This window comes from Arvicanthis niloticus, chromosome 17 (assembly GCF_011762505.2).
Source record: "Arvicanthis niloticus isolate mArvNil1 chromosome 17, mArvNil1.pat.X, whole genome shotgun sequence".
In the NCBI taxonomy this organism is placed as follows: domain Eukaryota; kingdom Metazoa; phylum Chordata; class Mammalia; order Rodentia; family Muridae; genus Arvicanthis; species Arvicanthis niloticus.
Genome location: NC_047674.1, coordinates 58,879,895 through 58,903,367, shown reverse-complemented (window position 1 = coordinate 58,903,367; position 23,473 = coordinate 58,879,895). Strand labels below are relative to the sequence as shown.

The window sequence follows — 23,473 nt, the reverse complement described above, 5'->3', positions numbered from 1 at the left end:
CTGCTTCCAGAAAAACATCACATGACACAACTGAGTCCGCAAAGAAACCAGACATTTCCCCTTGGCAGCCTAGTCTACAGCCAGGATAGCCAGGGCTGCACAAAGAAACTCTATCTCAAAAACTTCCTTCCTGACCTCCCCAACCCCACCAAAGAATGGTATTTAGCATACTGCCTCATCTTAATGTACTTGGATTAGCTACACTTTTGCTTGTGATGGCCATGTGACTAGATATGAGTGTGGTTTATAAATTTGATTAAACTCTCAAATGAATCCAGAACTTGCTATTAATAAGAGGCTTGCTCTTGCTCTCTTATCCTCTTTGCCAGGTCCTTGCAGGGAAGGACTTAGCCCAGAAACCCCTTAAGAGGGAAGATGCACTGGTCTTTTTTAAATTCAGGGAGAATACACATTCCTTCTCTGTCCAGTATCTTCTCCCCATTCCCACCCCCATCTCTCCACGTGTCCATGGCTGGCCTCTCTACTCCTCTTCTCTCATTCATTCTCTTTCTCTCTCTCGCTCACTCTCACTCTCTCTCTCTTGCTCTCTCTGTCTCATTCTCTCTCTCTCCCTCCCTTTCTCTATCTCTCTCTCCCTTTCTCTGTCTCTACTACCCCCACTATCCCCTCAAGTCCCCCCCATGTCCTAAATAAATGCTATTCCATACTATTAAAAAAAGGACAGAGACTTGAATTTATGTCATAGTGCTGGATAGTTTTCATGAATTTTTTTAATAAGGAATGTACACATCCAATGGCCATTGCTTATCAGACTTATCTTCTTCACTAGGGCTTAGAATTCTCAGAGAAAGTAATATTGAATTTCTATGACTAGCTAATTCTAAGCTGAGCATAGGAATGGGGCTAGAAGCCTGTCAAGTGTTGAGTGATAACTTTTCAAGGGAACAGTGGCCAAAGCATATCTGACAGGACAACTGGGACCATCTAAGAAGCCAGCTACAACCTCAGGCCATGTCAGTGTCTGTAGACCAAGTCACATGTGACCTCCACTTTTACTTAGCCACACACTACAGTTTCTCATCAGCAGAAGTGGAGCCGACTTTTCCCTTCTGATTCTAAAATGTTCTTTACTACTTTTGATTTGCTGTTACATGTGATTGTAGTTGACTTTCTATGGCAATCTCTAATGAAATAGTCCTTGCTTATTCTCATTTGGTGGTCCATCATGTCTTTCCACTGAGCATTAGATTATGAATGAGTGTAGGAAAACTCCCTTATTCTGAAATCTATCTTCCACCAGCACAACATGGGGTTAGATGTAAACTAAATGATGTCTCTAAGAGTTTCTCATCCATCTGAGCAAGCTTGTCATACAGAGCCATTGTGTGCGGCTTGGATTTGTTTGTTTGTTTCTGTTTTTGTCTTGTTTTTTTTGTCACTTGACACAAGCTAGAATCATCTAGGAAGAGGGAATCTCAGTTGAGAAAATGGCTCCATCAGATTGCCTGTCGGCAGCCTGGGCATGTTCATACTTAATGATTGACATGGTGAAGCCCAGCCCTGTGACACTGTGAGCAGGGTCACCCTGTTCATTGGTCCTGGGTGTGACACTGTGAGCAGGGTCACCCCTGTTCACATGTTCATATGTAATGATTGATATGGTGAAGCCCAGCCCTGTGACACTGTGAGCAGGGTCACCCTGTTCATTGGTCCTGGGTGTGACACTGTGAGCAGGGTCACCCCTGTTCACATGTTCATATGTAATGATTGATATGGTGAAGCCCAGCCCTGTGACACTGTGAGCAGGGTCACCCTGTTCATTGGTCCTGGGTGTGACGCTATGAGCAGGGTCACCCCTGTTCACATGTTCATATGTAATGATTGCTTGTGACACTGTGAGCAGGGTCACCCTGTTCATTGGTCCTGGGTGTGACACTTTGAGCAGGGTCACCCCTGTTCTTTGGTCCTGGGTCTTACATAAAACCAGCTGAGAGAGCCATGGGGCAACAAGCTAGTAGACTTTGTTTCTCTATAGCTTCTGCTTCAGTTTCTGCCTCCACATTTCTGTACTAAGCGCATGTGCTCTCCCTTCCCTCCAGGACAGACTCTAACTAGTAAGATGTAATAAACCCTTTCTCCTCCCAAATTGCTTTTGGACATAATGACATAAGAATAACTCACTGGTAACACATGAGTTAACATCTACAAACCAATTACCATTTTGCCTGTAATCACAGGATCACTAGGGCAGTGGGAAATTTCTTGAGTCCTAGTCCTAACGGTATTTTCTATTCCTTATGTGCACTTGCCACCTCTCCGTGGGTTCTGCATGTTTAAAGGTACTGAAGGAGGGTATATGCTCTGTCTGCCATGTCCTGCTAATTCTTGGACCTCATTAGAGCAAATCACCTGAGTCTCAGGAAATATACTAAAACAGGACTAAATGCAGTCTTTTGAGAGCTAGAATGTAGCTTGATGACGGAGCTCTTGACTACCATCTATCATGTCCTGGATCCATTTCTGTCAGAACAGAGAAGCAGGTCCTCAGACTTACGAGTATTCACCTTCAAATTAAACATGCATGCGCGTGTGTGTGTGTGTACAAACATACATATATGTTTACTGTATAGGGGGAGGAGGCAAAGAGCAACAGTGTGTGTGTTCCTTCCTGTTACTGTGATTGAAATAACGCATGCTAAGTATCTGTTTCACCACTGAGCTAATGTATCATAGACAGACAGACAGAAAATAGATCTTTCATAGTAAATCAATGTTTAAAAACCATCGACTTACAAATATTAACCTAAGTCATATGCTGAGAGCTTAATAAAAATTAAAATGACCCAAATTCTCCTATGAGGTAGAAAGAGCACATTGCCGCTCTTTCTCTCCCTCTCAGTCTCCTCTCCCTCATGCATGTATGTATGTATGTATGTATGTATGTATGTATGGTACATAACATAAAATATTTAGAGGTTACCAGAATGTTAAAAGAAGTTTGACTGAGCATGGTTTTGTCACATATATTAAATATGTGGTAGTCGTTGGTCCAATGACTAGACATACTAGGGAAATTAACTCAAAGGTACATATTTAAATTAATGTTTGAGAGATACTGGAATAGCTAAGATATTCTTGAAAATTTAGAACTTTTTATGTGTTCCTCACACAAGTATTATCAAAATGCCCTGGCAACTAGTTTAGAATACACGGTATCAATCTCCACCTAAGTCTTTTGTATCAGCATATCTGGAGAATGGTCCTACTCTGCAGGAGTTGAACAAGCATTCAGGGTAGAGTACTGTTGTAACTGGAAAACCCACCCATTATTTCAAGCTTTTTCCTTCCTTGCAAAATAATATATTATTTAGGAGTAGATGATACCAAATATGTATATGAAACAAGAGTATAGTACCTATCCCAGTTTTCTCTCAAGCATTATTGTAAATGTGAATCACTTGTAAGTTAGTCTTATTAAAAAATAATCCATTGTCTAGTTAAGCAGTATTGAAAGTCTGCATGTCTAACAAGCCCCCAGGTAGTGGCACTGTGCAGTATCACGTTTTAAATGCAGGATAAAGCTGAGTAATGCTTGAGCTTTAGAACCAGTGGTCTAGAAATGTAAGGGGAAGTCCAGGATGGCTACGTCGCCGTGGAGATTTAGTATATGAGCCAGCACACAGAGACATGAGAGACACTTTAGGGAAAATTCAGTGAGCATCTACGAAGGCTGTGTAAAAATAAGATGTAAGCTTATCATCTACAGGATCCCTGGCCAGAAAGAGCTAACCTCAGGAGGAAATAAATACCAAGTTATAGAGCATGCTAACAACCTATTCTTTGTCCCCTACAAGTATGTTTAAGGTGAGTGGAATCTGTTGGAGAAAGGTTTGCTTTCCTGTCAGCATTATCAGTAGCTACGGTTTGCTCACCAGTGCCTGTGGAATTAGCAGCACTTAACAGATGTGGAGCTGCTCTCCATCAGGCCCAGAGAGGGAAGAAGAAAGCATCTGCGAGAATTCCCCTAGAGGGCACATACAGCCATAGACTATAGTTAAGATGCCCTGCTTGTCTGCAGTGACGGCTCTGTCCAGGTCTCTTGTCTGGCATACCTCACTCTTGCTAGTCTGTAGTTAAGATGCCCGGCTTGTCTGCAGTGACGGCTCTGTCCAGGTCTCTTGTCTGGCATACCTTACTCTTGCTAGTCTGTAGTTAAGATGCCCTGCTTGTCTGCAGTGACGGCTCTGTCCAGGTCTCTTGTCTGGCATACCTCACTCTTGCTAGTCTCTGCATCATTGTTGGAGTTGAGATCAAATGCTTATGGAAACATGCCTATTGTCTTACCTTCACCAGTAAGCAGATTTTGGTATTTTCCAGCTTAATATTATACCCAATGCTTGTTATACTAATAAGGTATAGCAGTGTTTAGAGAGAGATGCAAAACAAGTTCATTCAGCATGGTACAAAGTGTGACTGAGATCCCTCTGGTACTAACTTCAAACTAGTTTGTTCTTTTTAGAAATAGGTCTCAGATTAAGGAAGATATGCACTATTATTTTCTTCATGTTCTTTTAGGAAATTGATTTGATAATTCCTTTTCCTGGTGATAATATATTAGAAAACATATTTTCAAACACTCTGAAAGTGTATTAAAATTTAAAAGACAGTGTTTGCACTAATTTTAACTAGTTTTTCCAGTATGGTCACCAGCTACACTTGAATTTTTTTTGTCACTCGATTATGATAGTGGCCTTTAAGTAATTTGCTCCAGGAAATGCCAAGAAGCTCATCCGTGGTAGAGCACAAGGGTGTGGTAGGTAGGAAGTCTCTCTTGGTGACACATTGTCATAGACCTCTTCAGTCAGGGTCAGGATTCCAGCTGCACCCCACTTGAATGAATGAGATGGTTCTTGGCCAGTGAATCCTGTTCTGAACAACTACTCAAGTCTTACCATCTCATTCACTTTACTTGAATGTGTTGGTAAGTTATATGTGCTAAAATTACTAAATATTTTAAATACCATATTATAATGGGAGGCAGTGCTTCTAAAATAGCAGTTCTCAAACTGTGGCTAGTAAGCCTTTTGGGAGTGAAATGACCATATCATAGGAGTTACCTAAGACCATCTACATATCAGATATTTATTTACATTACGACTTGTAACAAGCAAAATTACAGTTAGGAAGTAGTGACAAAAGTAATTTTATGGTTGGGGTCACTACAAGATGAGGAACTGTATTAAAGGATTGCAGCACTAGGAAGGTTGAGAACCACTGCTCTAAAAGAAGAGCAGGGGATATTTATATGCTAATACACAAGGCTGACTTTCCACTCAGACTGGTTTGTTTGGTTGGTTTTGCAAACGACTTATAAGATTCTCAATTATACTGTTTTACATGTTTCCACCTCGTTTTTTACCCCCTCCAAATCTTTTTGTGTCCCTGTTGTGGTTTGTATAGGAATGGCCCCCATAGACTTATGTGATTGAATGGTTGCTTCATAGGGAGTGGTAAGATTAGCAGTGGTGGTCTTGTTGGAGTAGGTGTGACCTTGTTGGAGGAAGTGTGTCACTGTGTAGGCAAGCATCAAGGTCTCATAGATGCTCAAGCTATGCCCAGATATATCAAGGTGTAGAATTCTCAGCTCCTTATCCAGCACCATGTCTGTCTGCACACCACTGTTTTTTGCCATGATGGTAAAGGATTAACCCAGCTGGCTATAAGCCAACCTCAACTAAATGTTTTCTTTTATAAGAGTTTGCTGTGGTCATGGTGTCAATTTACAGCAATAAAACCCAAGATAAGACAGCCCCTTTCAACTCCCTCTCAAGGATTGTACCTCTCTCAGGAGCCATTTATTGCCTACAGATATTTATCTAACAGTAGAGACTTGTATATTTTTTTCTATCCACATTGATATGTCAAATGATACTGTCATTAGACATCCCCACTCACCTGTGGTATTCTTAGATGATGAACTATAGATGCAATGTAGGTGAACCACTTGGGATTATATGCCCTGTGGTTGTTCTCTGTGATTTCGTTTTGTTTTTGTTTTGTTTTGTTTTTACCAGTTTTGGATCTCTGTAAATTACAAAGTTCCTCATGCATCTGCTGCATACACAAGCTTCTTTGATGAGAGGTGAAAATAACACTTGTCAGTGGGTACAAAGATAAATATTTAAAATACAATTAGAAGTCATTCGGACTTAGGAAAATAGCAGAAATATGTTTCTGCTCTAGGATCTGTGCCACCCTCTATCCATGGGTAGTTGGTTACATATGGACCCAGGCATGAATTCTCTCCTATTGAGCAGGCCTTAAGTGTAATTAGACAAATGCTTGTCATTCCTAAGCTAAAGCTGTCATTGTTATGTCATGGGGCATTGTGGTCTGTAGACTTTATAACTGGGTGTGACTACCGATTGCTTGTTTTCCTTGGCAGCTTTAATAACAGCTTCTGATACTATGAGATCCAGTTTTTAGGGAGGCTTCCAGGTCAGTCCCACCGCAGTTCCTCCAAGTCCTCTGTCCAAATCATGTGTGTATTCAGCAATAGGTTTTTACCTTTAAGGTCTAGGAAGTAATGAAAGACAATTGCAATAGCCTATGTTATTTAGAGGCTCTCTTAGACTCCTATGGCAGGCAACTCAGAGATAGATTTGTCATGCCTGGCATGGGTTTTATTGTTAGACTGTAGGATTGTGAGGAAGCATTATCACCTAGTGTGGCATAACTCCATCTGTCTATTGATCTGTATTTCAATTTATCTAAGAATGATTAGAACTAGTTAAAAAAAAAAAAAAAAAAAACTTAGCAAGTAGGTTAAGCATCTTCCATTAGTGTATTCTACAGAAAATTTAGAGAAATGATTGAAGTTATTTTGCCATACATTCTTTGTAATTTTAATTTTTAAAAAACCTAAGACTTAAAGTTAAAAATTTCTTATGATCCTGGCTATAATAACTACTACTTTTGAGACCCTTCTCACAGAGGTGAAGTAAATACTCAATATCAAATCATTTCAAAAAAATTACAATGAAACCTAGGTAAACTCAGTCAAATAGGTATTCAACCTCAAATAAGTAGTTTCATGGCTTACTTTTATTTTTAGCTGATACTGAAAGAATTTAGATTCTGAGTTATTCCCGAAAAATCTGCCTGTCTCCGCCTCTCAAGTACTGAGATTACAGGTGTGTTCTACCATGCTAGGCTAGGCTATTTTCTGGTGTTTTTTATATTAAATTGAATGCATTTTCCTACCTTGTTCTTGTGTGGTTGTGATACCCATGTCCCATTCAAAATGGTCATTAACAGAAAATAAAAATAGAAAAGAAGATATATAATATATCCCTCTATAACCATTTTGGCTATGCTTATTTAAACTTTAAATTGGTCATTCTCATGAATAAAATTCCCCTTGGTGTTTCTATGCGCCTTTCACCAAGCATTAACACCATCAGTAGTTAATGAGCCCCTGGGAGAAGCATCGTCATTACACAAAACTGACGGCTAAGAGTCTCAAAGACTGTCCTGTCTCTGAGAAGTTTATTACTAACTTCAATACTTGGAATAGTCATTCTGTTTGTATAGCAGCTGTAATTGCTGTATCAGTTTGATAAAGTAGGACCCCATGTCATCACATGCCATGAAGTGTGTGAGCACTGCTTACTTCAGGTGCAGCATCTGAAAAGCTAAGTAATGGTATCAAGCAATTAAGCTGAACTGTCTTTAGGGGAAGAAAGGTTTAATGCCACCCTTAAGTGTAACTTAGCACTCACTAAATATTTTTAACTGCAATAAAAGCATGTTAATTGTAGACATAACTTCTTTATAAGGCCTCATTTTTTAAAGTAGATTTTCCTTTCTAAGAATATAAAAGCTTACTGAAATAATTTCTATTAGTAACTCGATCCATAAAGCACTGATATTTTTTTCCTTTGCTTTTCAATGTGTGGGGGGAAAGCCCAAAATAGCACATGAAGGTTTTTGTTTTGAGTACATATATGAAGTAAATCAAACTTGGATTAAAGTGATAATTGATACAGGCCTTGTTAGTTCTGTACCGTTGCTTTATGCATATCCTCTAGTCTTAAAGATTAGGGATTTGTCCTTAATTTTCCCATTTTATAAAATGGAGCATGGAGATTATAGTTTTGCATCAATGTTTTACATGTATAAATTATTAGATTTTATAATCAAATCGACAGTCTGAGCCAACAAAATGACACAATGGATAAAAAGTGCTTACAGCACAAAACTGGGGAACTGAGTTTTATCCCAGGTCCCAGTGCAGAAGGAGGTGGGAGCTGACTCCTGAAAACTGTACTCTGATTATAACATAGGTGTCATGACATGCATACACACACACTCACACATGCACATTATGTTCATGGTATAGATACATAGTAAATGAATGAATCAAAAATAATGTACTACATATCTAGCTGTAACCCATGTTTTCTTATATTTTCCATTTCTAAGTTCACATTTAATCTTATATTTCTAAATTACTCTTCCTGAACATTTTTGTGCCACTATTATTAAGATCAATTCTTGTGCTTCCAATTCTGCTAGACCTATGCTTTTCAGTAGCATGGCTTTACTGTCACCAGTCACCCCTTGTGAACATCACATAGAGCACTTAGTGAAGTGGTGAAAGGACTTTGCAGAGAACTTTTCATATCTACCCTCTCCCTCTCCCTCTCCCTCTCCCACCCCTCATCCCTGTCCAAGCCTCCCTACATTTCTTGTGTATTGGTGCTGATTCTGGGATTATAGAGGAGATTTTGACAGAGTAAAACATGAATGAAGAAGCAATGTGGCCGAGCAGTGGTGGTGCACACATTTAATCCCAGCACTTGGGAGCTAGAGGCAGGCGGATTTCTGAGTTCAAGGCCAGCCTGGTATACAGAGGGAGTTCCAGGACAGCCAGGGCTACACAGAAAAACCCTGTCTGGAAAAACCAAAAAAAAAAAAAAAAGGAGGAGGAGGAGGAGGAGAAGAAGAAGAAGAAGAAGAAGAAGAAGAAGAAGAAGAAGAAGAAGAAGAAGAAGAAGAAGAAGAAGAAGAAGAAGAAGAAGAAGCAGCAGCAGCAGCAGCAGCAGCAGCAGCAGCAGCAGCAGCAGCAGCAGCAGCAGCAATGTGAAAGTTTGTAAAATAGTACATAACGGGCTTCACAGTGAACATAAAACTGCTGAAAACATGTATTCTATGTAGTTCTGGAAGATGTTAAGCCTGTGGACAGGGGGAAGAGGGAGATGAGCACTGTCCTCTTCAGTGTGAGAAATGAGGATTGGCACTTAGCCCTTCTGTAGTGCTCCAGTAGACACAGCTGTATGCAAGTGCCTGTGAGCTCATTTTGAAGCTAAGCTAATATAACTCTCAGGAATAGGAATGTTGCAAGAGGTTGAGCAATACCTGACATTTTGTCATAGTTATAGATAAATTGTTCCTAAAAAAGAAAAAAAAGCTACTCTATTGTTAGCAACAGTATTGAAATTTACATAAGAATTCCAGCTGTAAGAAATGCTAGGGAAAACAGTTTGATATTTTCTTCCATGTTCTGTATTAACATTCATTCATTTTATTCATTGATGGAATTTTCAAGTTTTATTGGTTAAATAGTTGCAAGTAACCACATTCTAAATGTTTTTGTCCTCTAAGCTGTGCAGATATTGATGTATCCATTTAAGATTCTCTGCACTGGTGCTTTTCAGTTTGCTCATCTCTAGTTCCCACCATCACCCCCACTCCACACTCTTACAAGACCAGCTAATTCTTCATAATTTAGAAAAGTAACCATTTAATTTAGTCATACTTTGTTCTTTTGGGTGCAGGACATATTAGCCTTGGTGATTTGTAAGATGTAGAAGTGTATTGTAAAGTAATTTTTTCTTAACCTACATAGATGAAAAATGCATAGCAACTATTTTAGATGTACAGTGAGATTTGAAAGATAAATTAAAAGTTGTAGAAATTATTACAACATTTAAAAATATTTACCTAGGCATTTTTTTCATGGAAAAAAAAAAGTAACGGCTGAGGTAGAAAATACAGTCTAGAAAAAATATTCTTGATTAATTTGATAATATGAATGGGACCATGTTTGATCACATGATGTTTAGTTGCTATGGTGATAGATGCATATGGTTAGAGACTGTGGTTCTGCCTTCCTACTCTGGAGCAGAGGATTGGGGTTGGTTGAAGGGGCTTGCCTCACTTAACCTCCAGACAGCTGTATTCTGTTTCAAAGTTTGCAAAGAAGTCAGATCTTCACTAATGTGTGTGTGTGTGTGTGTGTGTGTGTGTGTGTATTTATAATTTTTAAAGAATTTCTTTCATATTATTTGCTTGTACTAGAAATTTACATTTTCATATGCTCTGGTATATGTCAGAATTACATCGAACTCTCACTGAAATGCATGGCAGAAAGACTATATAAAAGACTTGTACCCCTATTGCGTAAATTAGAAAAATGAATCAAAATATATCAAACTAAATTCTAAATTTTTTTGTAAACATTGATATTAATTGCTTAATTAGGATTTGGGGAAGCTTAAGGTCATGTCACTATTTATGTTATACAGTTACATACAAACATTGTCTAGTACCCTAGCTGTTTACACACTTCCGTTCTGTACTGATTACCTGGTCATGAAATCAGCATGAAAACATTTCCTAAGTGAAAAATAGCCTAAGTGATTAGCACTAACTATGTCAGGACAAAAAATGTTTGCTTCTCATTTTCAATAACTGTGTATACTTGACCCTCCTAAAACTTGACAAAAGTGCTGATTTTTCCTAACATTTAAGTTTTAAAATTATTACTTAAATAATTATTAAATGTGAGAATATAAATCTCTAAGTTTGACTACATTAATTTGTTATAGAAACCATTTGTAAAAAGTTAACAAATCAATTAAAGAAACTGAAATTTTGGGAAGTGGTATTTTCAGTGAATAACCTTAGATGTTGTGTAATACTGTATTGACTACACATTTGTGCTATCTTTTGGGGGGGGATAAAGATTTGTGATTTCTATTTCATATGTAAATTTTTTGTTCTCCCCAAAAGTTTCATTCTCGTGTTTTACACATAGAATAATGTATAATGCCTATGGTCATGTATAGAACTTTACAAACATCAATTTTTCAGTGTTTTGTTTTGATACATGATACCTTCTTAAAATTTAAATTACTGTATATTTCAATATATAGTATTTTATGACTGCTCAGTTAGTAAGTTGTGACGTGTTTCAGTTTCATGAGGGAAGGATGACTATCAGAAGTCTTGTTTCGACATTTGTTTGGTTTCTGTGCAGACGATGGGTGCGGCTGCTGTTTGGGAGAGAGTTCCCTCTACAGGACCTGCTGGTGGTCTGGGATGCCTTGTTTGCAGATGGCCTCAACCTGAGCTTAGTCGACTATGTCTTCACAGCCATGCTACTCTATATCCGAGACGCTTGTAAGTATTTCTCACTTTGCCCATATTCTACTAGGTAACCATGTTTTTTCAAAAATGGTTTTCCTTTTAAATGTACTTTATATCATATTGGATTTACGTATAAGTTTTTAATAACAGGAAATATTTGAAATGTCAAAGGAAGTCACTGAACTTCTTTTCTGTCAATGAACCTTGTACATGTTAGGAGACGTGGATGATATTATCCTCAAAGAACTGGGGTCTTCTTTAGGTGCATTTTTCTAAACACTTGCTTCCTGTTTCAATCCTCTCATCTCACATGTGGACTGCATATGAAACCAACAGTTCAGATATGTTTAGAGCTCCACCTTCTGACGTGTAGCAAGTACTCAAGGATATTTATGAAGAGATTGGCACTGTTTTTATAATACCAATGTCTTGCCATTGGCAAAATAAATCTGGAGTATTTGACTTCTGCCCAGTTATATTTTAGCAAATTTTATTCCTTATATTCAGTGGTAGATGTGTTCCTGTTTCCTCAGAACCACCTTAGGGTGCTTACTGTAGCCACAAAGGCATGGCCTCAGCTTCTGGGAAACATCAGAGCATGTTTTAAATTTCATTAATACCTTAAATTATTTTTCATCTCAGGAGGAATCTCAGTTCCCAAAGCAAGGTTTATAAGCCACAGTATACTAGGAAAGACTGCACTAAGATAGAGTTAGGAAATAGAAAACTCAAATTAGAGTAAGAGCATTTGTGACAGTGACTGTTGCTCTGCTAGATGACTGTCTTCATTCTTACAATACCAGTCAGATGCCCTGTTTTGCCCTGGAAATACTAATATTCTGTTTAAAAAATGTATTGTACAGTTGTCATTCCCTCAACATTATTTATGAGTAACTACCACATTTTCTTCAAATACTGGAAAGGGTTTTTTTTTTTGGGGGGGGGGGGTTGTTTGTTTTTTATGCATGGATGGTCAAGTACTTTAGGCTTCTTTAGAGGCAAATCAAAAGCTCTTTCCATTGTAGCCAGAACTAATGATATAAGACTATGAGACATCTGGACAGTCAGTAACACAGTATGCTTGGGTAGATGTGATAGACACTGAATTTTTAGACACCCAACACTTATTTCCCTTTTAAAGGTGTATGTATTCTGTAGTGGCAAAGAAAAAAAAAAGAAGAAGAAGAAGAAAGAAAAAGGAATGAAAACCATCTCTTAGAAAAAGAAAAATCGATTTAGATAATATTTTCACACAACTTCCCAAACCAAACGACTAATGAAATGCGTTCTGATTTTCTGAAATCTTAAACAATTAAAGGTTTACTCTTCTCATAATCTTGTCATGTCACCCATATATATTAAAGCAATCATCATGTGTCTTATGCTAAGATCTATTCTTAATTTCATAGAACAGGCAAGTTTTTGACAGCTGAAGCCCTTAACACATTTTTCATATTTTTTGATGATTCTGTAAAACATGGACACATGTGGAAAAGTACCAAAGTAATAGCATTGTTTCGTCATGTCAGTATTACATCTATAACAGCAAACGGTACCTCCCGAAGCTAGAGTGAATAAGTATTCAGTGTTTAAGTTACCCTTGTCCTGGAGAAGCTTCCTGTTGCTGAACTTGAGAGGTAATAAAAAAGAAAGAGAAGAAACAGACATCATAAATAGAAACCTTAAGTCAGAAGCTATTTGCTGGCTACATGTGTGTTCCTTCAAATTACATAGTATGACTAGATTACAATGCTCATGAGGAAGTACAGTTAATTACAAAACTGAGAAGAGAACAGGAGGGATCGAGATGGTCATCTCTGATCAGTAAGTCACAGCTATCTAAACAGTCAAAGTAGAAACATAACCTTTAGGTTACACTAGCAGCTACACATGTGAAAATGAAATTAAGACACAATGAGACTTAGGAGATCAGGGCAAAGTTAGACAGTTTCCCAGAAGGCAAATTGGAAGTAGAGAAATATTCAGAACTAAGTTTAGCATGGCTTAATGAATAAATACAAATGTAAAGGGGACAGGAAATGTAGAACAGCCTCCTGTCTGAGATCTTCAGAGACTAGATAACTGAATAGGAAACCACTGTTAGGAATTTAAGTGTTAGAAGCTTTGGAAATACTGAATTTGGAATATGTAAAACATTAAGGTTAGTATCAAGATGTATAGAGTTTTACAAATAATTAAGAGGCCTTTATTATTTCAAACCATAACAATGGATATTATCTCTTAAGAATAAGGTCATCATAATGTAGTAGTCTGTTTGAGCTAGTTTTGGTTTATATATGCTGTTCTAAAGTAGCAATTATTACTACTTCCCTCTTTTCATTTGAAACCCTTCCCACAGTCACCTGACATAAGTGTAGTGCATACAAAGAGAATGTGGGTAAAAGTATGACTCTGCACTTAATATTGGTATTTAAGAGGAGCTGGGAGTGACATGTAGGCCAGTTTAAGAACATTCAGGCAGGACGCAGGAGAGGCTAGTTTTAATCTACAAGGATGGGGGCTAGAAGAGGAAGGCTTGTATTACAGCCTCAAAGAGCTATTGCTTATCTTTGGGTTCTAAGCACACCTGTTCCCATTTTCTAAGTAACCTCCTTCCTGTCACTAACTTGGCCATAGTGGCTAAGTCTATGAGGACTCTGCACAGCCTTCTGTGCTTTGCCTGGTTCCCACCCTGGTTCCAATCCCTTGGTGTTGTAAAGTTTTTGTAGTCATATAAGTACATATATATGAAAGTCCAAAGATAGGATCTACATATGAGAAAGAACATATGATGTTTGTCTTTTTGAGTCTGTTATCTAACTTAATATAATACTCTAGAGTCCCATCCAGTTTACTGAAAATTTCATAATTTCATTTTTTTTTGTGGCTCAGTAAAACTTTCTGTGTATGTATGTTATACATTGTTATTACCCATTCATCTGTTGATAGACATTTAAGCTGGTTCTGTTTGCTTGTTTTTGTGATTACAACTGTGGTATTATTATTTTTTATTGCATTACTTTCCAACTAAAAAGATGACCTAATAAAGAACATAGAGATGGCATATATTCAGCAATCGTTCAAGAAGAGAATAGGAGAGAAGGATATAGGAGCACGGATGGGGATGTGTCAGTCAAGCATGGGTTCCTCCTTCAGGAGTCAGTGCTGTTTTTCTACTGGTCTATGGCTACGTCTATGAAGAGCAAAATTACCCCATGCATGTGGTTGGGTTTTTTTTGGTTTTTGGGTTTTGGGTTTTTTGTTTGTTTGTTTGTTTAAACACTATACTCGAATCCTCAGTGAGGAGAAAGATTTTTGTCTGTCTTCATTTCCTTTTTAAATACAGTGTCTAGAAGAGGGCCTAATGCATAATAGGCCTCTTAATAGATGTCTGTTGGAGAAAGGAATTGAGAAAATGAGGACCCTGAACAGGAAGACTATGGAAGATGAGCTGTGTGACTGCAGTAGAACTCATCTGAAAAGAAATTATGAGGCTGGACTCATAAACAGACTAGTTTATAAGGAGCAGAAAATGAGAAAATCCTGCAGCAGCAAGAGGAAGATGCTTATGTGCTGTGGAAGTGGAGGAGGTGGTGGTGGTCTTGATGGGCAAAGTGTGTGTGCCTGACAAACTCAGACCTGGAATAGCTGCAGCAGGCTCATAGAGATGGCAGTCATCTGCAGTAGCACCTGCTGTGCCAGGAATCCCAGAAGCAGAAAAGGAAGAAGATGGTTTAGCAGGCTTCTAATTAGGCCCGCCTTCAAATGAATTAGGGTAAAGGTGAATGTGAAGGACACTGAGTGCATTTTAAGAGAGTAGTTTAGGATGTATAAACAGAGAACACAGCCTAGAAATGACTACAAAGAATTTATAATAGCAAGGGATTGGAACCAGGGTGGGAACCACATAAAGAACAGAAAGCTGTGGCCACACAAGAGAATGCAGAGCCTTGTAGATTTTGCCAGTATGGCCAAGTCAGTGAAGGGCAGGAGGTCACTTAGAAAATGGGAGCTGGTATGCTTAGAACCCAAAGATAAGTTGAGGAAGGTAAGATTTTATTTGGTTCTCCACAGGTACCTCAGCAAGAATCATAATGGGAAAAGAAGATTTTAAAAAAATTATAGAGTAACACACCAAAACCTCAAACAAGGAAAATAGCAGGAAAGCAATTTTTAATCAACCATTTATTCAAGTAACAAGTACTTCACACATATTATATTTATCAGTCAGTGTTCTCTAGAGTCAGAACATATGGAATGTCTCTCTGTATTGAGGGAATTTATTGTGATGGCTTACAGTCAATGGACAGCTGTGGATGGGAAGTCCAAGAATCTAGTAGTTTCTCAGTCCCATGAGGCTGGGTGTTTCAACTGTTCTTCTGTAGAAGTAGATTCCAGCAGATGTGCTGGCAAGTAAGTGCAAGCAGGTGAAGAAGAGTGAATCTTCCTTCTTCCAATGTCCTTATGTAGGCCTCCAGCAGAAGATGTGGCCCAGATCAAAGGTGTGCACCACCACGCCTGGATCTGGGACTTGCTTTGTCCCAGGCTGACCTTGAACTCAGAGATCTCCTTGCCTCAAGTCTCCTGGGATTAAAAGTGTGTACTAACCTTGCCTGAGCCTAAGCTTTTCATGGCCACAATGCCTCAAGATCTCCATACCAAGATCCAGGTCAGAAACTTTCAGCCTCAAGATCTGGATCACAGGTGTGCCCTCCAATTCTAAATTGTAATTCATTTCAGGTATAGTCAAAGTTGACAACCAGGAAGAGCCAATATACATATTTACCAAGTTACTACTATTTACCAGACTGTGGTACACATATGTAGAATGGACCTAGTGATTGTGTAAGTGCATACCATAAGAAGGGAAAAGAATTTTTATGAAAAGGTGTGAAACAGATGCAGGAAGAGTGTGACTCCCATCTTACAGCTGAAGGGAGCAAGGGCAATAGCAGGTGAAGAGGGTGGGAAGAGAGGACTGGCTCTTCAAGGACTGAGGAGACAGCAGAAACAAACAAAGACTAGGCAAGTGCATGGTTAGCAGAAGTGGTCAAGAACCAGGAGGAAGGTGCGCCCCCCCCCCCCCCCGTGCTAAAATCTTGTTGCAAACCCATCACTGGATTCCAAAACATAATGCCCTATTGGGCATCCAGTGTTGTGATGTTTATACACTCAATAGTTGTGTTTATTCATTCTTAACTGAACACTGCTATTCACAGATGCCTCTTGTGTACCTGACAGATTTCACTGAGAGAAGGGAACATCCTTCTCTTCAGGACATATTCTCCTGTGGCCTCCGTGGATTGGCTTGAATGGGCTGTAGTCATCTTGACAATGTGTAAAATACTCACAAAATATTCATTTATCTGGGGCAAGGATTTATAGTTCCAGCAGTTTTTCAAGGAAATATATATCCTATAAAATGAGGATTCAAAGCTTTCTATTTTACAGATAAGGAAACCTGCTTTGGTTTGAATTTTATTAGCCACAGCTCCCCTCAGAGAGGGGGAGGGGAATGGATGGATTGACCCATAGACAGACAGACAGACAGACAGACAGACAGACATTGAAGTCCTAACTCTTGTTGTGTCAGAGTGAGACCTGATTCCTGATAGATTATTACAGATACACTCCATTAAGATGAGGCCATGCTACATGATCAGGCCAAAATAATTATTAATGTATTTTCCATTTTTAATAACTATATACTTCACCCTCTCAGAAATCTGCACGAGTGCTGATCTTTTCCTAACATTAAGTTTTAAGTCAGAATCAAGTACTTTTACTCAGTTGCTCCTAACCTTTATTTTCTAAAGCTCATTAATTTGACTAGCCTGGCTGGGGGTTCTCTTTGTCTCCACCCTAACAAGGCTAAGATATTAGGCATGCTCACCAGACCTCTGTGTGTGTGTGTGTGTGTGTGTGTGTGTGTGTGTGTGTGTGTGTGTGTGGCTTTGGGGTGGGGATAGAGGTGTATTTAGTGTTTGTACTTTGGTTTTAGGCATACAGACTCAGGACCTTGTCATCTGATCAAAGAGCCATAGCCCTTTTAAATACACACACACACACACATACACACACTCTAACTTATGACATAAGAATAACTGTTCTTTGTCTTGTTTTCTATTTGACTTTGGTTATTTTGTGTAGTTTTACTTTCCTGAGATAAGGTCTGATACTGGAGCCTAGGCTGGTCTTGAACTCATGGGAGCTCTGCTTCAGCCCCCAGAGTGTTGGGACCATGGCATGTTCTTCCTTTCCTGGCTACCTGTTGATTTTCTTAGCCAGAAAGCCTCTCAATCATGTACAGTGCAGCAAACCATCTGAACTTAATGTGTCTGGAAGAGTTTCTTATCACTTCTCCTTCCTGCTGCCTTTGTTTTTATTGTTGATGGTAGTGATAATGGCTTGTTTTATGGTTTAGATTCCATTTTCTTTTTAATAAATACCTAATGCACACAAAAACTATATATATATATATATATATATATATATATATATATATAACTTATTATATATATAATAAGGTATATATATATATATATATATATATATATGTATAGAGTGAAGTATGTTGTTTCAGTCTACATATATGATATGTATTCATTAAATCAGATAACTGTTATTCCAGTCTCATTATTTATGTATGGACCATGTTTTGAGCTCCATAATTTTTCTTGTTTCTTCAGTGAGCTAGAACATGCTGGAATGTGTTAAGATACAGTTCCCTGTTTTCTTTAGCCATTCCCTGGCTTGGCATGTGTGGCAGTTGTCTTTTTTGTGTCTCACATGCCCTTCTTCTTTATTGTGTGCTGGCTCTCTGCTTTCTCTTGAACTGCTGTCTGTCTGTCTGTGTGCTGGTACTTCCATCTGCCCTACCCCAGAATTTCTGCTTCTCTATTTTCCATTTAACATGTTCAAAATCCTACTCTAGCTACAGAATCTCAACTACAGGTTGACTTTGTCTTTTTTAGAAGACCTTTACCAAACTTAATGATTAAACATAAAGGCTTTTCTAAAACTACATTTCAGTACAGGTCTGTGTCAAGCACATTCCCAAGTCTTATTTTTGAAGGAATGTGTGAGTAGTCCTTGACTCCAGCTCTCATCCCTCTGACATCAAATAGCCATATCAGATACAGAGACTAATGTTAGTTACTGATGCCACTAATACCATTGATATCACTTTATAGCTTAGATTAACAATCTTTGGGAGTTTTGTAACAGACCATAATGACAAACCTGTTTGACTGTGTGTTTGTGGGGTGTGAGTGAGGTGGTAGGGGTGTTAATCATCTATAGGTGTACTTGTCCATGTGGAGGCAAGGTTTCAAGGTTGTATATCTTCTTCAGTTGTTTTTCCACTTTATTTTTGAGACAAGGTCTGTCACTGAATCTGAAATTGTCATCTCAGTCAGAATGGCTGGCCAGCTGGCTCCATGGATTTCCCTGTCTCCATCTCCCAGCACTGGGGTTCCAGGTACCCAGCACCACCCAGTGTTTACATGGTTACTGAGGATCTGAACTCTAGTCATCCACCTGCTCCTGCATTGTTTTCTTACGAAAACTGCAGTAGTCATTGATCGTCTGTCTCCTCCCCTAAAGCTTCCTCTTCTGTCAGTGTCCCACATCTGATGCTTTCCTTAGAATCCATAAACTGACCTCAATGTGTTGCCATCCCCCTAAATTCACAGTTGACGTTAGGATTCATTCTCTACTTGTTCCTGACGATGACCTTCATTGTCATGATGGCTCATGAGCACTGACATGGGTACTTTTGATACATAGACATTTACTGTGACTTACAGCTACTCAGTCAGCGAGACATTTACTGTGACTTACAGCTACTCAGTCAGCGCCAACAGTTTATCATGCTAGGACCTAATAACAGAAGCAAAGACACAAGAGAAGATATGTTATCAGGACCCAAGAAGGGGAGAGACAGACTGAAGAAGACATACTACAGGCCTAGGTCTGACTGAACTACTACTCTTTTGCTATGAGGAGACATAATGACCAAGGCAACTCTTATCTAAGGAAGCATTTAGTTGTGAGTTTGTTTACAGATAGTCCATGGTCATCATGGTAGAAACAAAACAGACCTGGTGCTGGAGCAATAGCTGAGAACTTTATATCCTGAGCCTCAGGCAACAGAGAGAGAGAGAGAGAGAGAGAGACAGAAGAAGAGAGAGAATGTGTCTGAGCTTTTGAACCTCAAAATCCACCCCTGTTGACACACCTGTTGGCCAAGTCTACTCCAACAAGGCCACACCTCCTAGTCATTCCAAACAATCCCACCAGCTGGGAGCCCAGCATTCAAATGCATCAGCCTCCAAGGCCTATTGCATTCTAACTACCACAGTCATCTTTGAAGGCTGTAACTCCTTGAGCTCATGACCTCACACCAGACCATGCACCTTTAGGGAGGCACTCCATTAATATTCTAGTGACCATGAGGAATCATATGGAAATTTTACTGCCATAAAACTCCTATATGTTCTATCTGTTCATCCCTCTCTCCTAAAAACTCCTAGAAACTATTGATCTTGTACTGTCTCCATTGTTTTTCTAGTATGTCATAAGGCAACAGTGTGGAACTTTTCAGAATGGTTTAATTAGTAATATGCAGTTACGGTCCTCCAGTTTGTACTTTCTTGACATGTACAAGGTACGAGGTTCAATGCTCAATGCTGAATAATCTTATCCATTGGCTCAGTACCGTGGTGTGTTTATTCTTTCACAGCATCTCTGGAGGACATGCTGCTGTCCACTATGTACAGTAAGGCTTTCATGTAGGTTCTTTCCTCTTATCATCTCTTTATGCCAACAGCAATCCCTTAGGAGCTACTTAGTGTCCACTCATATTATTGTCTACGTGCCTCTAGGTACTGATGAAAGCCCTTTCCCACTTCAGGTTTCCTTAGAGGAGTTATCCCAACATGATACCTTTACCAACTCAGCTCTTTGTTGCAAACACTATTTTTCACTTCCAGTGGAATATGAAGAGAAATTTGAGACTCTTCTTAGGATTGGACTCAGCATTTGAAACAACACTGGACTTTAATTAATGTTTTATTGAATGAATGGATGAATGAATACATAAAATCTAACTACATATAAAGGATACTGTTAGCACTTCTTAAAAAATTTTTTTTACCTATGTTTATTTGTGTTCATGGTCTGTATCTGTGTATGTCTACATACACATGTGGGCCATTCCACACATCTAGAGTTCAACCAGACAGTTTGTGGGAATTAGTTCTCTCCTTCTACCATATGAATCCCAGGTTTCAACATGAAGTCACCAGGTATGGTAGCAAGGGCTATAGTCTGCTGATCCACCGTACTGATCCCTGTTAGCACATCTTAGTGCACTGTCTCCCTGCCACCATTTCCACTGACAGTTGTTATTCCCGACTAAGGTAGGATTAAGACCCTGTAATCACATTTAAATGAAAAGTGTTCCAAGTGGTCAGCCCTGAATATCTATACATATGAACAACACTAAATGAACTTGGCAGATTATATATAACTACAGGTGTGTGTATGTGTGTGTGTGCGCACACACACACGTGTGTATGTGTGCCAATAAAAATTTAAGAAAAAATTATGAATTTGAAGGGGATGGAGTTGGAGGGTTACAGGCACAGAAATTATTAAAATACAGTGCTTGTGAATGAAATTACCAAAAATTGTGATTTTTTTTTTAGTCTACTCATTTTGTTCTCCTACGTTTTCAAGAAAGAACTCCTTTATGTGTCCATATATCATTAGGATTAAACATTAAGCAAGGGAATTCTGAAGGGGGAGGAAACGTCCTGGTCTGGCTGTGTTGCCCAGCAGTAGAGCTCCTGTCTGAGGCAAGCACTGCTGTATGAGTTACTTCTCTATGGCTGTGATAAAACACCATGACCAAAGCAATAGAAGAAGGAATGTATTGGGGGCTTATGGTTCCAGAGAGGTAATAGTCCATTACTGTCACAGCAAGGAAGTGTGGCAGCAGGCAGGCCTGGCAGCTGAAACATCGAAGAGATCACAAGAGGAAAACAGAGAGCATGAGTGAACTTGAAATGGTGAAGTTCTTTATGTTCTCAAACCTTGCCCTAGTGACATCCATCCTCCAGGAGGGCCACATCCCAGGCCTCCCCAAACAGAGCCAACCAACTGAGGACCAACCATTCAAATGCCAGAGACCGTGGACAACATATATCATCTAAACCCCCACAAGTACCAGTGTTCAATCCCCACCTCCCTGGGGACCGGGGTCAAATCCCTGAATGGGGTTTATCACTTTTTTTGTCTCAAACCTTCAGGTGCACCAAAAAATTTCAGGCTTCCTTTAGATGTATGAAGATTTGGAAATACTAGACCTTGAGCTCCAATGATGAGTATAAGGTGTTATTGTCACTGAAGTGTAATAAAATTATGAGAAAGCCTTCAGGTTTCTTTGTTTATGAACTCATTGCTCTTATTTTCTCTGTAAACTATGATTGTTTGTTCTATATTACACATTCTTAATAGAACTGTGTTGCTGTGATTCTAAGTACATCTCTTGGCAATTATTAGCCTTCATGTTAATATTTATTATCAGACTTTGTCTCTACACTGTAGCATCTCATTTTGTTAGTTTAATGGATAATGAGTGCCCACCACCCTTGCAGGACAGGAATTCAGTTGCCTCATATATAATAAGTGGCTCACAACTGCCTGTAGCTCCAGGAAACCCAGTGCCCTCATCTGGACTCTTTAGGCAACTGCACTCATATGTACCCCTATAGACACATGCTTATACATAATTTTAAAATAAAATCATTAAAATGGAAGGTGGAGAAAAAATGAACGATGTTCAACTAACTGATCTCAAGTACCATGGGCCCTTCTGGAACTCCCGGGCTTTGCTTGTGCAGCGCATACACTCTAAGCCCTGGTCTTATCTATTTGGATGGGCATGACACTTGGCAGTGCTGTAATGAAGGATGTTTGTCTCAAAGGTAACCAGAGGGGGAAAAAAACCAAAGAGCAGTGTCTTCAAGGGTCTTAAGTGTTTGACAAAAATCACTTTCTTTGTGAAGGGTATAACCATGTTTACACCCTGTATTTATCTGAGACTTAACAGACTATACAGGGTTTGGGTTGCTTTATTTGTTTCATCCTTTAGTGGTTAGGTTTCTCCCCCCCCCCCTTTTTTTTATTCCATTTGAAAATCCCATTTTATATATTATGAATTTTTAGTAGAAAAGTCAAAATAGTAAGCATTTTTGCCTTGTGGAAAGCATTTTTTTTTTTTTGCTTCAGCTGTATTTGTTTTTCTGCATGAGGTAAACCCTCACAAATATTCTTTTTTCAGAGTGTGTAGTCTCATTGTATGCCTTCTGTGTGACAGGTAACTTAGAGAAGCACTTACAGATTGACATTATTATGTAATGAATTATGAGTGAGCCTTTAGGTTTTCTGTTTAAATCATCGGGGGGTCAGGTGGATGTCTCCCTGAGTAAAGGTATCCTCAGAGGCAGTAGATCCCCTGGAGCTGGAGTTACAAGTGTTAGTAAGCCACCTAATGTCTGCACTTCGAATACAAGTTAGGTCTTCTGCAATAGCTGTAAGTGCTTGTAACTACTGAACCACCTCTCTGATCTCCATTGTTTTTAGTTTTATATGAAATCTTTTATTATTTGCCCTATATGCCAAATCTACATATAAATATAAGAACTTATACCTGTTTCTAAATACTTGCTGCACCTGGCTGGATATGTTAAAAGACACTGTCTTTCTGTGACTTTTCTAATGTTAAAACAGTTTTCAGAAGTCCTCTACAATTTTCTTCATTGTCTTTTGTATGTAGACACCTTTGTCATGATGCTGTCTGCTGAGATGGAGGAAAAAAACATCAGACATTGCTGAAGGCCAATGTTTTCAGTCAACAGTCCATCAGGAGTTCTTAGCCTGAGAATATTGCTGTCTACTTTGCACTACCATGTTCCCATCTATAGACGGGAGTGCATGGTTGGTCTGCTTTTCTAGAGGGAAGTAGGAGGCCTTTTGGGGTGGACATGCAGTGAATGGCAAGTTGCTAGTCGTA

At 38.9% G+C, this 23,473-nt stretch overlaps 1 protein-coding gene across 6 annotated transcripts in view; it reads left to right on the top strand.

The window, feature by feature from the left end:
- The window catches only part of Tbc1d5 (TBC1 domain family member 5), a 469,862-nt gene that overhangs the window by 310,802 nt on the left and 135,587 nt on the right, over positions 1–23,473 (top strand). For all 6 annotated transcript variants that reach the window (XM_076915391.1, XM_076915393.1, XM_076915394.1 and 3 more), the window contains one exon: positions 11,285–11,427. In XM_076915391.1, the coding sequence (XP_076771506.1) occupies positions 11,285–11,427 (143 nt within the window). The remainder of the gene's footprint in view (positions 1–11,284; positions 11,428–23,473) is intronic.